The sequence below is a fragment of the Solanum lycopersicum genome, chromosome 11, assembly GCF_036512215.1.
Source record: "Solanum lycopersicum chromosome 11, SLM_r2.1".
In the NCBI taxonomy this organism is placed as follows: domain Eukaryota; kingdom Viridiplantae; phylum Streptophyta; class Magnoliopsida; order Solanales; family Solanaceae; genus Solanum; species Solanum lycopersicum.
In genome coordinates this window covers 58,743,556-58,759,798 of record NC_090810.1, presented here as the reverse complement: position 1 = coordinate 58,759,798, position 16,243 = coordinate 58,743,556, and the positions used below count along the sequence as shown (strand labels likewise).

Sequence of the window (16,243 nt, the reverse complement as noted above, 5' to 3'; positions counted from 1 at the left end):
TAGAATTGGTAAATAGACACAAATACATTGTTATATAGCTTAATGATTTTTTTCCCTTCAAAAGTTTAATAGCATTATCATATATGATATATGACATAAATTTAATAGAATTAGGTTTGGTTCCTAATTATTTATTTCATTGCACTTATTTATCATATATGATATAAATTTAATAGAATTAGGTTTGGTTCCTAATTATTTTCAATGACTAAAACACTATTTTCTTTTAAATTATGTCTATTGACAAGCAAAGGTACACCTTAATAGTCAATGAAGTATAGTAAAAATTAAATAAAGTCGGACATTCAACTTTAGAATTTGAAACTCTGCGATAATACTGATCTCTAAAAAATATAACTATAAAAAGTGATTAGTAAACTCTATTTATCAAGGAAATAAAAACAAAAAACCATATTGACATAACTTAAAAGAGAAGATTTTCCATGCAATATTTCATTATGTATATAAAATTGTCTTTTCCTTTTTATTTGAGGGAAAAATTAATAAAATGAAATAATAATTAATTATCATTCTTTTTTTTTTTTCTAACTAAAATAACTACCATTACTTCTTGAACCAAATACAATTAAAGTCCAAAAAGAAATTAAAATTGTAATTCCACTTGCTATACACATCATATCCATTTTTTTTTCTTTTTTTTGTTTATTTTCCTTCCATTTTTTCTTTAATTCTAAAAAATTCTCATAATTTTCTTTTTCTTCATTTTCTTTTCTTTTTTTTCTTCCTCCTTCAATAACTTCTTGTAAAATGACCAAACTATCCTTCCCACACAATACTTTTCCATCCATATCCTCTATTTGCATGCTTACTTCTCGCACGTGTAATTCGCCTCCTTCTTTACCTTCGCACGTGACAACTATCCCGCACTGAACCAACCCTTCGCCGGCGCCGGAACCCATCACCGTCGAATACCGAACTTTCAATTCTCCGGTTAACCAGTGTCGTTGGACCGATACCGGGTTCAAACTCGAAACATTCACTGCTCTATTCCTCGATGGGTCAATTAAAATCCAGCTCAATTTCATCCTCTGTAGCTCCAATTTACAATTTCCATCCTCGCCGTCGAATTTTACCGGCGTCGGAACAAATTCTTTATGACCCAATAACTCAATTCTGAACGGCGAACTCATGAACCACCCACTCTCCGTTTCGTTAGTCAACACTTTCGAGTACAATAAGTTCCCCTCAAAGTGAACATCCACCGCCGATATCAACTCCGGCGACGGAAAATACTGATTTGAGTTGTTTCCGGTAATGGGCTTTGGCTTGTTGTGGGTTATAGACGGAAAGGAATCGGAAAAAAGTGAACGGTGACCGGCGGGGAACGTTCCAACGGTGTTTCTGATAAGTGGGTCGGAAGTAGAAGGCCAATAAGAATTACAAATTTTTCGCCAGAGTTCTTCGTCGGAGCAAAGATTTTGCAGCTGTGAAGAAGCGAAACTGGCGGAGATTAGAGTTGGGCCGTCGAGTTTCGTTAAAATTAAGGTTTGTATGATGTCGGAATGGACGGCAGTGATCGCCGTCCTTCCGCCGTCGTCCTCCGCCATAGTGGTGGTGGTGGAACAAGATGACATGAAACAATATAGTTTTGCGATAATTTTTTTTTGAAAAAAAAAGTATTGGTAAGTTTTTGGAGTTTGAATGAAGGTTTTATATAGAAATTTAAAATTTAATCGAAAAATTTTAATCTGTACGTACCTAAAGAATAATGATTACGTGTTTTCGAAGGTTTAAAATAAAATTATTAAAATAGAGTAAGAAATGCCTAGTCAAAATCGGCATTCTTATCACACGTACGTCTTTATCAAATTTATTTTTCAAAAGTTTATATGGTATAAATATCTTGAATTATCTAGCATGTGGAAATAAAGCGGAAGAAAATGTAAGGTTGCGCGTTAATATTTTTAAAAGATGATGAATATATTTAAAGATATAATAATTTTTCTGCAAATATATATTTAATTTTATCAAATTATATTTATGATATTATATTAATTATGATGTATATTTTCTTATCTAAGTGTTTTTTTTTTGAGTGTTATGGTTAAATTTAATTGATTATATTAAGAAAATTTAATTTTGCAATTATTTAATTATAATTTAGAGTGTTTTTTTTTTCAAAATTGAATTTAGTAAAAATATCAAACTTAACTAATGTAAAAAAGCGGCGAAGTTAGAATTTTTAACAAGGAATTTAAAATCTGAAGAACTAAATCACTAACTAATTGAATGAGCTTCGATATGATCTACTATATATACATAAAAAATAATATTAACTGTATATGAATAATAATATTTTCCGTTAAATAAAATTTAAATAAACTCTTAACTCTATGCTACCTTCGCTCTCGCATGTAAACTATGGTAGATGAGATGAAATTTGATATCAAAGGGTATTATGGTAATCAAAGGAGAGGTTGAAAAGGGAAATCTAATTATAAACAATATTAGAGTTTTTCTAATTTAAGCAATAATAATATATCAAAGAATAGTTAAAAAATTTATAAGCGAATGAAAATAAAAAAAAAAAAAGAAAGCTCTTATAATTTAGTGTATACAATAGTCTTAATTACTTTGATTTTTTTTTATATATGTATAGATCCATTAATTTTGATATTATATCTTTATAATAGTGATATAAAAATGACTAGTCAAAAGTGGCTAACTCATATTGTGTTACACATAAATTTTCCTTTTTTTTTTCCAAAATAAGTGTAAAATGATTTAGATATTTGCATATGGAAATCATTCATGTTTTAATTTTATCCAAGGGCCAATATATTTGAAAAAATAATTAGTTATATAGCTTCTATAAAATCTAAATTTCCTTGTAATAAAAAAAATTGATTATGTTAATCATTAAAAGTAACACAAATTTTTAAAAATATAATACATAAAAATGTTTTTAATTTAACATCAGCACACATATATAACTTTCAACTTTTTGTGCGAATAATTAGACATTTTAAATCTTGTCATGTTTTTTTTAGAGTCAAACTATAAGAATTTTGACTAACATTTTGTGATGTATTTTTCATCATATTCATATGCAAGAAATTGTAATTTACAATATTTATCGTATTGTATACCTAAATGTTTTGTTTAAAACATCAAATTAATGTAATCTAATTAGTCAATTGACTTTCGAAAGTCTTGCAACATAACAAATAAAAATGAACGAAGATTGTATAAATTAATTTGTTTGATAAATTATTAAATTTGTCCCTAAACTTAATTAGAATTGTGAAAACACAATTTGGTCATGTTAATTGTTCTTTCATCGACCCGTAAATTAACAATTAAAGTTTATTAAATATTGACAATATAAAAAAAAACATGTATTTTAATATAATTTTAAAGGACTAAAACTGTTCAGACTATACCTATAAAGTTTTTTAAAACATAATTTCAAAAATATAAGTGATCAATTTATAATTTTCTCTTGTTTGATAAAAGTATTTTTCAAAAAGTATTATTTGAAAATACAATAATCACTTTTTGTAACCCTACCTATCCCTTTTTTCATAAATGAGAAAAATCAAATTGTTGTGTGTAGGTCCCAAAAAGAACAACAAGTTGAATATAGGATAGGATTTAATAAATAAAAGGATTTTTTAAAAAAATTATCTTTTTTTTTTGGGAAATATCTCTAAGTTTTTCTTTGATTTTTAGAAAATTTTTTATTATGTTTATCAAAAATATAAATAACGTTTACACAATCAGATTATATAAACAAACATTATTTGAAACTTACAAATAATTATCCGTGATAAAATTAAATTAAATGTTTTATCTAATATCATACCATTAAAATTAACTCATTATAAAAAAAGATCGCGTCACGTATTTATCATTGAATTTATAATAATTCCTAGATACCTAGTGGACAATATAATATAAAACTTGTATTAATTTATCACTTTTTAGCATTGACTTTGAAAAAAAGTATCATTAAATTTCAATTCTTACATGTGAAACTTTTACTATAGAAATTGCGTTCATGAATCGTTTTTTAGCATTGACTCAAAAAATAAATAGAAAATAGTCACTATAATAAAATTTAATGACAATCCAAATAATATCTATTAAACAATTTGTGATTAAAAAATATTGATCGTAGATTAATTTTCAATCATATCTTGTAAAAATAAATATTGTTTTATAATTTTTAAATTTCATAAGTAAAATTTTAGGATAACAAGTATTTTCCAACTACATATACTAAAATAGTCATTTATAAATTTACCCTAATTTATTTTATTTTTAAAAAAAAATGAGTGAGTCAAATAGAACTTGCTATGGGCTATGGTTGTCTTTATCAAATTAATTAGATGTGCAAATTGGAAAATTAGTATATATGAAGTCAAATATGGGGGCAATTAATTATTGATATTTTTCATGTGATACTCGTATTATATTGAAATTTGACTATTTAAAATTTACGATATGTAGGTCTTCATTTGTGAGTGCTTTTCAATATGATTTTTTTCATTTTTCTAGCGAATTCGAAACTTCAGATTAAGAGAGTTATAGTTTCATTTCTAAAAATAATCTTTAAATTGACATTAATAAGATAATTAACTTCCTTTTTAAATAAAAATTTTTATTGTGAAATAAAATGTAAATATTTTGAAATTAGGTAAAAACTAATAATTTAATAATTCATAATAATTTTTAAAAAGCAAATATAAATTATCGGCAAAGAAAGACATATAGATATTATTTTATTTTTGGTTAATATAAGATAATGTTATGCAAATTAAATAGACCATAGAATAAAATTAATTTATAAAGAAATAAATTGTGCCGGAAACTCTATCTGTAATTAATATGTTAATTTTAATCACAAAAACTAATTAGCTGTAATTAAGTGTATAATTTGTCATTAAATGAGTGTATCTTATCCATTAACCTAAGTGTTTGTCTCTATTTTATTTTATTTTTAAAAATAAGTTTTTGGCCGACCCTTCACCAGGAAATTAATATTATTTAATCTTTTTATGTACATTTTATTTTATAGATTGTAATTAAATAACAACTTTATAAGATAATGTTATTATAAATAGAATTTGGAAATTTAGAATCTTGTACTAGAAAAGATTCATAGATACATTCTATTTTTGGATTTATTTATAAAAAAAAAAAAGGTATTTAGTGTAATTCGATAAGTAAAGTCTGGAAAAGAAAATATATGCATATTTTATTTTTGAGCTCACTTTATTAAACTATTAGATTTGACTCGAGCTTTCAATAAAAGAGCGATAATTTGTCTGCATCGACATATTTTCGATCTGATTGAATTATTCAGACGATTATTCTCTTGATAATTAGATTTTACTTGTTTATTGCTTAAGCTATGTAGCATCAAGTCGAGAAACTCATAAACTTAATTGTGACATGTTATATTCATATTGAAATTCAATTTGAATTCAAGTTGAAACATCTTTAATTAAAGTCAATTTAATATATAAATTCAATGCTCGAATATAAAATCATTCAACTTTTATTAAGAATAAAAAAATACTTTACCGATACTTTTACGATTCAATTTAAATTTCTGTCCCCATATAAATAAATGAATGGTTTGTTCAGATTAGTTTTTGGGTTCAATTTGTACATGTAAATTGTAATAACATATATTGACTTTTAAAGATTGGTACAAATTTATGATTTCGATTTGGAATTTTATTTAATTAATGCCACCTAGCTAAAAAATAATAATTTATAGGTTACTCCTTTAAATATTTTTTTTAAAAAAAAATCAGATTCAGACCTTATAAGGTCCATTAGTAAAGGAAAAACACTTTAATTATCAGTGAGCTTTTTTTATATTATTTATTATATTTAAATTTGAGATATTTAATTAAAAATAACGAAATTTTATTTATTGAGATTTGTATATTAACACGTATCCACTTTGAAAGATTAGTATAAAATGATGATTTTGATTGGGAGACAATTCTTGTCAATGAGTATATTCAAGCATTAAATGAAGATTATTTATAATTAATGCCACCTAACTATAATTTGGCAAAAGTTTTACTTTGGTTCAAAATAGAGGTGACTCGATAATATTAAAAAAAATATATGTGTTTTAGGTACTCAAAATTTAAAGGGTCTTATTTTTAATAATACATATGTTATAAGGAGTATTTTGTTAATAAATGTTGAATATTATTATTTGTAGAAAAAGTAAATATTTTATGAAAATAAAGGAATTATTATAAGAAATTTGACATATTTAGAATACTATATTGTATGAAAAATAATTTAAAGTAATAATGGTTATATTATCAATTGAAAACTAGAAAAAATCAATTATATAAAAGTTTATCAACAATTTAAGTTTAAGGCCTCGTTTAATTTTTGCTTTAGACCTCTAATATGTTTGAGTCGCTCCTGGTCCAAAACATGGTTTGTACTCTTTTGGCCTATTTGGAGGGTAAAAAAATGCTCTTCTTTATCATGGAAAATGACAGAAATTTCAATTTTAAGTTCTCTTATTATCATTATCCCCTATTAGTTTTATAAATTTTCAAAGTTTCTCATTTTTATGCATCAAATTAATATATCCGTGCATCAGATTAGTGTATCATGTATAAAATGTAAATCAGATTAGTACATCATGTATAAAATGTAATGTACCTTATTTAACGGCTAATGTATCTCGCACATCTAATTAGTGTATTAGCGCTTATATTATTGTATCAGTTTGATGGATTTTTGTAATTATAAACTTATAAGGAACAAATTGTAATTTTACCTTAAAAACAATGAATTTTTTTAGTTATTGATAAGTAAAGTCAATTAGTTAATTAATTAGTAGTATTACCTAACAAGTGGCTACGTATAGGTGGAAAAGGTCAATTAGTTAATTAATTAGTACTGTCCAACAATAGTGATTATTATTGATTTGACATAAACGAATTATTTAGAAAAAGTTTTTGTGTGTATCCTTAAACATAAATACTTAAATTAATTAATCACTTTGAGATCATTTTTAATGTGTGATTAGAATTATACCATCATTAATAATGCAAGTGTTAATTATGCGGACATTAGTTCTTCGAATATTTGTTATTCGATCTTTGATCTACCCCTGATAATACACCAATAGTCATTTAATAACTTGTTACAGTTATATAGTTATTAGTAATGCAGAATTTAGGTACATAACTATTAGTTATATGAGAATACGTTACGTAAGTAATTGTATTAATATTCCATCTTATCCGCGCATAATAATTTATACATGTACTATTAATTATGGCCATAAGTTATGGGGTTTCAAAATTATAGACGAAACAACTTATTTTCTAACTATCAAACACTGTATAAATTATACATAAAGTGACACACAAATTAATTGCTTCTTTACTAGTTATCAAACATTCCCTTAAAATAATCACATCTTTTAATTATACACTAAACTTTGCGGTAATTATACACTATTCTTTGCAAACCGCAAAGTAACAAAATGTTGAGAATATGAGTTGATTCATAATGAATACTAAATTAAAGTTCTCTTAAAGAAGATCGACACTTATAATTTATGTTAATATATGTATATATACATATAAAGAAAAGATAAGACATATTTAATATGATTAATATATCTATATAATAAATATTTTTATTACCTATGCAATCTTTTTTTTTCTTTCTAAATATGAGTTGCAAGTGTAAAAAATTCATTTATATATTCAAATAATTTTTACTAAACAGGCTATAATTTAAATATCTAAATAAAATTTACTAACAAATACATTTACCAACCAATTCAAAGTTAATATTAGAATTAAAGAAACATAGTTTATGCATAACATGTACTATTTTCATTTTATTTTTTATTACTAAATGTTTTTTCCTGAATATGTAATACCAATATACCAGAAGTCCAATTTTTTTTTTTATATATATATAAGAAAGTAACTTGTTTCTAAAGTATCTTTAAAATTTTCATTAGTATAATTTTAAGATTAATAAAAACTAATGACGAACATCGAATGAGAAATTATTTAAGAAAAAATCAATTATTTAAGAAAAAATCATACTCTAAAGTTTAAGACATACTTTTTCCATTATTTCTATTTATTATGTTTCACTTCTCAAAAATTAAACTGTTTTAATTTTAATTAATATTTAAAATATATTTTAATATATTAGATGAAAGTGATTGGAACTGATTTGATTTTTAAATATATCAAAATTTCAATTTAAAATAAAAAATAGGAAGAACACCAATAAACAACTTGGAGGTTATACATTAAATTTTAGACGAAATCGCGTGGACAATTTTTCACCACAAATTAGGAAAACAATAATAAAAACGTGGCACAATTAAAAATTAGCACTTAATTCTTATATTTTTTTTTATCTTTGATATTTAAATTGCACTCTAATTAATTTTGGATTCATATATTATAGAGTTTATTTAAAAAAAAATATGTTTTCTATGTATAATAAAAGAAAATTAAGAAATATTCTCAATTTTTGAATCTAAGATTATCGGTGTTCTTTTAAAAATTGATATTTTAAGCTAAGATGAAATATAATCATAAGTATCTTTTAATAAATTTTTGAAATTCAAGTTAAATGGTGTTCTATATCGAATTATTTTACTTTGTAGGGAGACAGATCTTACTGATATTTTTATTTAAAGAAAAAAAAATATTGATGAAAAAAATAAATATATACTTAATCTTGTCTATATAAATACACGTGCCTTACATATCATTGAATGTCACATATATATAATACCTTATAGGACGTGATTTCTACGATACCTATCTATAGAGTAAAATTCTAATAAAAAAGTACCAGTGACGGCGACGCGCACTTATTCAATTCTATATAAATTTAAGCATATACATATATACGTTGGTAATTAATTTATATATTTTTCTATGCATGATCATATTGTCGATAAGTAAAATATTATAAACTAAACTTATTACTATTCCACTTGATTAAATTTCTTAATTTTCTTGTTAGTTGTTCATAATTCGCCAAATTAAAAAAAACTAATTGTCACTAATCCTCAAAAAGGAAAAACAAAAATAAATTTAAAAAAAATGTGGGAGCTTAAATGATTGACACGTGTCATGATGGGAGTAAATTTCGATGTAATTAATTTCTCAAAATCATACTCCATAATTGAAAATTGTTAGCAAATCCCAAAAACTAAAGTTCCAAAATAACTGTAATGGACACGTGGCAACATCTTCAAATTTATTTTTATAATAAATTTTATCTGATAAGACACGTGGCAACAACTCGAAATCGATATCATATTTTTATAAATTTTTGGGCAACCTTTCAAACTTTTAATCACGAGTGTACGTGTTTGAAAGTAATTATGAAACATCGGAGAGCAATCGGCTATAACTTTTTACATCGAAGTCGAGCCAAAATCGCTTTCGACAATGGCTTGCCATGACACAATGTTTGTGTAATAAGTTGTTTTCTATTTTATAATTCCAATTCAATATCAATATTGTAGTATTTTTTCCAGTAACGTCGCCTTCAAGAAGCCTAAAAGTTAACGATATTGATTAACTACAGTAACCATACAACCCCTCCTTTCTTTATCGAGAAAGAATTCCTGAAGTAACGATAAAGTTGTCTTGACCTATAAGGAGTGTCGGTCATGAGTTCAAGTTGTGGAAGCACAATCACTAATTTTTGCGTTAGGATAAACTGGCTACATCGACAAATGCTAGTGCAAAAAACGAAAAAATTGCAACTACAAGAGAATTCTCAGCCAGTTTACAGAGTTGGTGTTTTCATCAATAACTAAACTGGGAAAAAGAAAATGGTAAATGCATAACAAGTTTCTTCCCATAATCATGAAGTCTATGCTTGTCTCAACAACCTACCTTTATCAGCCCAAAGAAAATTCAAGCAGACAATTTGTTAGTGTTCCATTGGAAACACGAATCGTTAATTATCTAAAGACGACATGTTCATAAAAACAAGACTCAAATTAGGCTCGTTTACCATGCTCGATGCAGGGAACGTTCCCACCATAAACTCGTGGTAAAAGCAAGTTGGATGTCGTTGACAACGAGCAAGAAAGAACATCCTTTACTACTCGATGATCTTGGTTTTCAAGTAAGAACAATGCCCCCTTATCGTCCCTGGCAGTCACGGTCTATCAGGGGAGTGAAACCAATTTGTTCATGTAAACATCTTACCTGAAGATAAATCAAACCAAATGAGAGGCCAAGGCTCAAATGACAGTTGCCAACTTCATAGTCTTCAGCTTGATGCTACTTAATTTTCTTAGCTGGATGCTCTACTATTTTCTAGTCATCCCATGTTGATGCACCACCCAATCCAATTTCATCGCTTGCTGATGAAAATTGAACAGCAGCAGCACCAGTTACAATATTCTTCTTCTGCTTTTTCTTTTTCGGAAATGTAGCCAAACCTGCAGCTGCATCAACATTTTGTTGGTGTGTGTTGTGATTACTGACCTTCCGGTTGCCTGTCAATGGGTTTGATAAGTCGGAGATAAAAAGGTCCGCGAAAGGAGTTTCTCCATCATCAATGGCACTTGCTTTATTTTGTTTAGCCTTCTTACTAGACTTTTTGGCTGGTTCCTTATCCTCAACATTTGAAGTTTTCTCCTTCAATGCTTCGCTCTTCTTCTGTTTTTTGTGCTTTCGCTCCTCTCCTTTGTCAAGCTCAATGGGTGGAACCTCCGTGTCAAAATTGGTTGTTTTTCCTGCTTGTACCAATTCCTTCCTCTTACGGCCAGAAGCTTTATCAAATTCATTAATCTTTTCGTTTTTGAGCTTTGATTCCTTATGTTCATCAGGATATGTTCGCAGAGTTTCTGCGATATCAGCAACATTCTTGCCATTCTTCGAAAACTTGTTAGACTTCTTCACTTTGTCTTTCTCCAGGAAAGTACTCTCTTCATGGTGATCATCTAGCCCTTCCTCCATTGGTCCATTGCTCTTTTTCTTTTTAAGCTTCCTTTCTTCCTTGCTATCGCGAACCCTGGCAATATCAAGATCACCACTTTCATTTTCATCATCGCCTCTGCCACCCTCTTCCTTTTTCATGGCCTTTTCAATAGGTTTAGCATTGAGAATCTGCAAGCTCGGTACTTGTTTTTTGATCTGGCAAAGACGTAATCTCAAATTAGACAGCACGTGATATTACATCTTGAGAACCAGAAACAAACGAAGTATCCGCTTACCTTTTTAGCCAAATCTTCCTTTTCAGCAATGGGGTTTCCTTGCAGGTTTAAGTTTTTCAAGTTAACTAATGAAGACAGCACCTACCATAAAGCCATGCAGCCACATATTTGGCAAGGAAAAGTTTAAAGTAAGATATAACTGTCAAAATAAGGAGATAGGATTATAGCAAACAAAGAAGTGTAAGAAGGGATAATGAAGTTGACAAAAATGGCTACCTTCAGGTCTGACCACTTAATGATCACATTGTTTCCGATGTCTAAGTTTTGTAGTTTTACATTAAAAGCCAACTCACTAGGAAGTGTCTGTAAAACAATGGAGAGAAAGTCAAATTAGAAAAATAAACAGTTAGCGATGATTCAGGAAGCATCTACAAATCCAGCATAACGAATAATTAACTGTAGGAACTTGCCTTAATATCATTATGAGCAAGTCGTAGCTCCTTTAACTCGGTGCAGGATTTAAGTGAAGAGTCAACACCTTGTAGTTGGCAATTAGAGAGAGATAACTAGAAGACCAGTGCATATATGGTGTTAGGACACGGTAAACAGTAAACACCTTAATGAATCAGCATGCAGTAGAAGATAAGCAGGAAATACAAAGTTTCGCTTACTTTTGTGATCGAGTTGATTTTGGCTAGACTCTGGCCAATTCCAGATATTGGATTTCTAGATAGAACTGCAATGGATACCAAAGGCATAAAGACACTTTCAATATAACTGATTATTTGGCAAAATGAATTACAATTAAATTAATTTAATTTTGACATTGAAATTCAGAAAGGCCAACAACCACACAAAGCTAATCCCTATTCAACTAGATTCAATATGTGGCGGTGGCACAAAAAGTCATCTAGTATCATCCAACATCAGTCTTTTACAGTCTAATTAGCACTAGCAGTTTGCCTGATAACCACACAGGGTGAGTAACTGCAACTGCTACTAGTAGCAAATTAGATTTCAGAAAAGCTAATGGCGGCTAATAACAGTCTCTTGATCCTTCTAAAGTCTTCTCAAGCATGAATTTTCAGTATTCAGTATAAAAATCATAAAAGAGATGGTCGAATTAACAACAAACTGATACTGGTCAAGAAAAGAAAAATGACATTAGTTAGGTTATACAAGAGTAGGAGAGGTGTCCTAATATATCTTGATAGTCCAAATCATGAAAACAGTAAAAAGTTTATGATACGGAAAAGAAAAGAAAACACTAAAGATTGTTATTCAAAGAATAACACTATTCAAGATGTAACCAACTACCAAAACCTTACTATCTTATTGATTCCAAACCCTGTTCCCTAAACGGATGATGATTGGGAGGCCAACCTAATTCATCTAATTTGTTTAATTAACATGTATCTATACGGCTGAAAGCTGTCTCAGTTTTAACTTTAAAACCAAATGCTGAGGCATTTAAAATATTAGCAATCAAGGTATATGACTTTTGAGATTTTTCATGATGTATTCCCGTTCTCTTGAGTGCAATATCATTGCAAGTTTAACCTCCAGAAACCCAAAAGTGTCCCCACAATCAGTCACAGTAACAGATTTTTTGGATTTATACTGCCAATTGTATAATTTAATTTCCTAATAAGAGAGCATTCTTAATTTTAGAACTGTGAATCTGTTCTGTTGTCTGTGCACAGTTAGCAGAATAACAAACTGTATATTACACCACGCTCAATCCCACACTAATCATTGATTATGAAAATATAACATTAGAAAGGTAGGAACTCATACCCAATGTATTCAACTCTTTCATTTTATCAAGCTTGCAAATCGAAACAATGTCATTGTCTACCACAGAAAGAAAAAAGTAGGTCAGTATAAAAACCAATTATCCAGCAAAAACTAATCTCTGATGGAGAAACACAGTGGTACATATACAAAAGCTCACCATTCAAAATCAGTGCTCGCAAGTTCACAAGACCACTGACCTCATCCATTGATTTGAGCTTGTTTTTTCCGGCATTCAGAACCTGGTAAACAAGGAAGCGTGTATCAAATACCAAAAAACTTTTTACTTCTTTTAGATCTAAACATCAAAGACCAATCAGTTCAGAATACATCAACAGATGCGTTAAGAAGTTCTAAATATGAAACAAAAACGAAAAAATGTTGTGACATAAAAATGGCAACGGGGTTAGCTTTTCTGATAAGGTAGTGCAGCGAGCTTAAGGAGGGGTCTTGAAGGGAAAGGAGAGGTTCATTAGTATTTTCGCTGTAAAGTCGGTAGCCGAAAGTGTGGATGTCACAATACTGAAGGATATGTAGGGACCAACTATTTAAATTATTTAAGAGGGAATAAGCAGATAATTATGGGGGTAGATTAAAATTTTAAGAGGCCCATAGAGGACAGCGAGTGGGATGATGCTGAGGAGTGCTTACAGATAACAGAATAAACCAAAGTCTAATAGATAAATTGGGGTGACAAAAAGATACGGAGTGTGTTGAGAGAAAAATTACTCAATTGAAACTTTGTTAGATGGAGTTACCAAAGGTTGGGAGAAGAGGGGGGTGTAAGAGAATATATCAAAATTGTGCAGTATGAAATTTAATCGTAACTGCAGAAAATTTGAGAAAGTTGTGAATCATCGTGAATTTTTTATGTAGCATCACATCAATGATATGGAACTTGGCGTTTTTATCTTTTTTATTGTTTAATATGTGTTAGGAAAGACGGTGAATCTATCATAGGTGAGCTTGAAGAATAACACAGATATGCCTCTTTTGGCTTATTTGGAAACTGAAATGCGGAAAATATGGGGTTATTCCATAATAGTTGAAATAATGTAGAGGAGTATGTAAAATCGTGTTTGCTCATTTACTTTAAAAATGAAGAAGAAAAGATTGAACATACAAGTCCTAGGTAGTACGTCCCAAAAATATAGATGGATATCAGCACTCTTGACTAAAATTTTCATCTCCTGCTCAGGCATAGAAAAATTATAGTTACTCATTCTGATATGTGAAATTATTGTTGTCCATGCCCCCCAATCTTCACTTCGATATGTTCCACTATCAACCAATCAATTTCCAAATGCCAAGAAGAAGCTAAAACCGAGAAAAAGTCTTTGCAAAAAGTATAAATGTGGAAAAGGATATTCTAAGCAAAATGGACAGAAAAAATGCTACTCTAATCCTCTCAACACAGAAAAAATCAAAACCAAAGAGAACTGATGAAAATAAATGGTGTATAAAAAATGTATGCAAAAGTTTGAAAAATGGAACTAAGACACTTCAGAATTGGCACACTCAAACAAAAATGATGGCAAGCTAGAAACTCCAATTTGAAGAAGTGCTCAAAAGAAGAAAATCAGTTAATAATGCATGTTCATAAACAAAATAATAAAAAGATAGATAGACATGAACCAAATATACAACTCACAGTCAGTTTGACAAGTCCTTCAATCCCTTTCAAGCTCTGAAGTTTGTTTTGCAGAACAGAGAGCCACTTCAAATTCACACATAACTTCAACCCCTAAAATCCAAAATAAAAATCAGATCTTTGGCTGAAACATTCAGTAGTCCAATCTAAGTAGGCATTTGGACATAAAAACATGATATTTGAAAAGAAAAAAAGAAGTACTATTGAAGTTGTGATTAGATATGCATAACTTGAACAACAACAACATATCCAATATAGTCCGCAAGGTGGTGTGAGTGTAAGCATACCTTACCCCTAGGCTCGCAGAGGTAAAGAGATACATTTATCTTAAACAACAACAACAAACCCAATATAGTCCCACAAGGTGGTGCGAGTGTACATAGACCTTACCCTACCCTCACGTAGGTGAAGAGATACATTTAACTTAAACAACAAACATATCCAATATTCTCATACAAGGTGATGTGAGTGCGCACAAACCTTACTCCTACCTCAAAGGTAAAGAGATCCATTTAACTTGAACAACAACAACTACATACCCAATATAGTCCCACGAGGTGATGTGAGTATACGCAGACTTTACCCCTACCCTCACCTAGGTAAAGAGATGCATTTCATTTGAACAACAACATCTCCAATATAGCCCCACAAGATGATGTGAGTGTACACAGACCCCTACACTCGCCGAGGTAAGAGATGCATTTAACTTGAACAAATGTAGAAATTGGGAATACAATCTTCAGCAACAAAGGTGAAAATTCAAAACTTGAAACTAATCATCACAAAAAATTCAAAAGAAAAAGTCTAATTCTATCTGTTTTGAGGAGGGATTCATATCCAAACAAGGCACTGAACAACCCAAAATAAAGGAAGAATCTTTAATAATTTTTTTACCTCTAAGGAAGTTAAATTATTAAACCCAAGATCAAGCTTCTGCAAATTTTCAAATTCACTCAAACAGGATACCTGCACATAAAGATGAAATCTTGAAAATGCAATATGAAACAATACAAAAATTGAAACTTTTTTTTTGATAGAAACTAGAAATTTTACATCAGAAAGAGCTTTGTGAGTGAGGGTAAGTGATGTAATTGAGCTGGGGTCAGTAGTGTTGTTGTCTTTCAACACTTGCTTTGAGCTCAACACAGCCATGGTGAGTTTTGCTGGGATTAGGGTTTTAGGCTTAAACCTTGGCCTTATATCCAATTTATATGTATTAACTTGCAAATATTTTAGGTAAGTAAAAAAAATTATTTAAAAATATTTATACGTAATCTAACAATACAGATATGTTCATCTCGGGAGGTGAAGTTGGGGTGTGATGCCGTTGGGTTGATCAATGAATAGTTGTATACGATACAATATACAATAATATTAATTACATATCGTATTGTTAAATTTTATCGTTATAATAAAAAAAGTTATTTAGTATAATAATTAATTTAATATAATCACATCATTCGATCATTCAAATAATTAATATATCATTATAAAACAATCAAACTCATATAATTTATATTAAATTTATTAAAATAATATAATATAATACATCACACCAATAAAATAATATATAACCATCATTCAAAATTTTTTTTACTTGAGACATAGATAGTTTAAATATTTTTAAG

General features: G+C 28.8%; 2 protein-coding genes across 2 annotated transcripts; both read right to left on the bottom strand.

Annotated features, from left to right (window-relative positions):
* Positions 1-437: 437 nt before the first annotated feature.
* On the bottom strand, positions 438-1,782 carry LOC101266189 (F-box protein At2g27310). The gene has a single exon (XM_004251030.5). The coding sequence runs from the start codon at positions 1,593-1,595 to the stop codon at positions 546-548; it is 1,050 nt and encodes a 349-aa protein (XP_004251078.1). The 5' UTR covers positions 1,596-1,782; the 3' UTR covers positions 438-545.
* Positions 1,783-9,743: 7,961 nt separating this feature from the next.
* On the bottom strand, positions 9,744-15,997 carry LOC101265611 (uncharacterized). The gene is made up of 10 exons (XM_004251028.5): positions 15,669-15,997; positions 15,510-15,581; positions 14,616-14,708; positions 13,125-13,206; positions 12,968-13,024; positions 11,842-11,906; positions 11,641-11,736; positions 11,447-11,533; positions 11,231-11,311; positions 9,744-11,150 (listed from the first exon to the last, which is right to left on the bottom strand). The coding sequence occupies exons 1-10, from the start codon at positions 15,765-15,767 to the stop codon at positions 10,329-10,331; spliced, it is 1,554 nt and encodes a 517-aa protein (XP_004251076.1). The 5' UTR covers positions 15,768-15,997; the 3' UTR covers positions 9,744-10,328.
* Between the last annotated feature and the right edge of the window lie 246 nt (positions 15,998-16,243).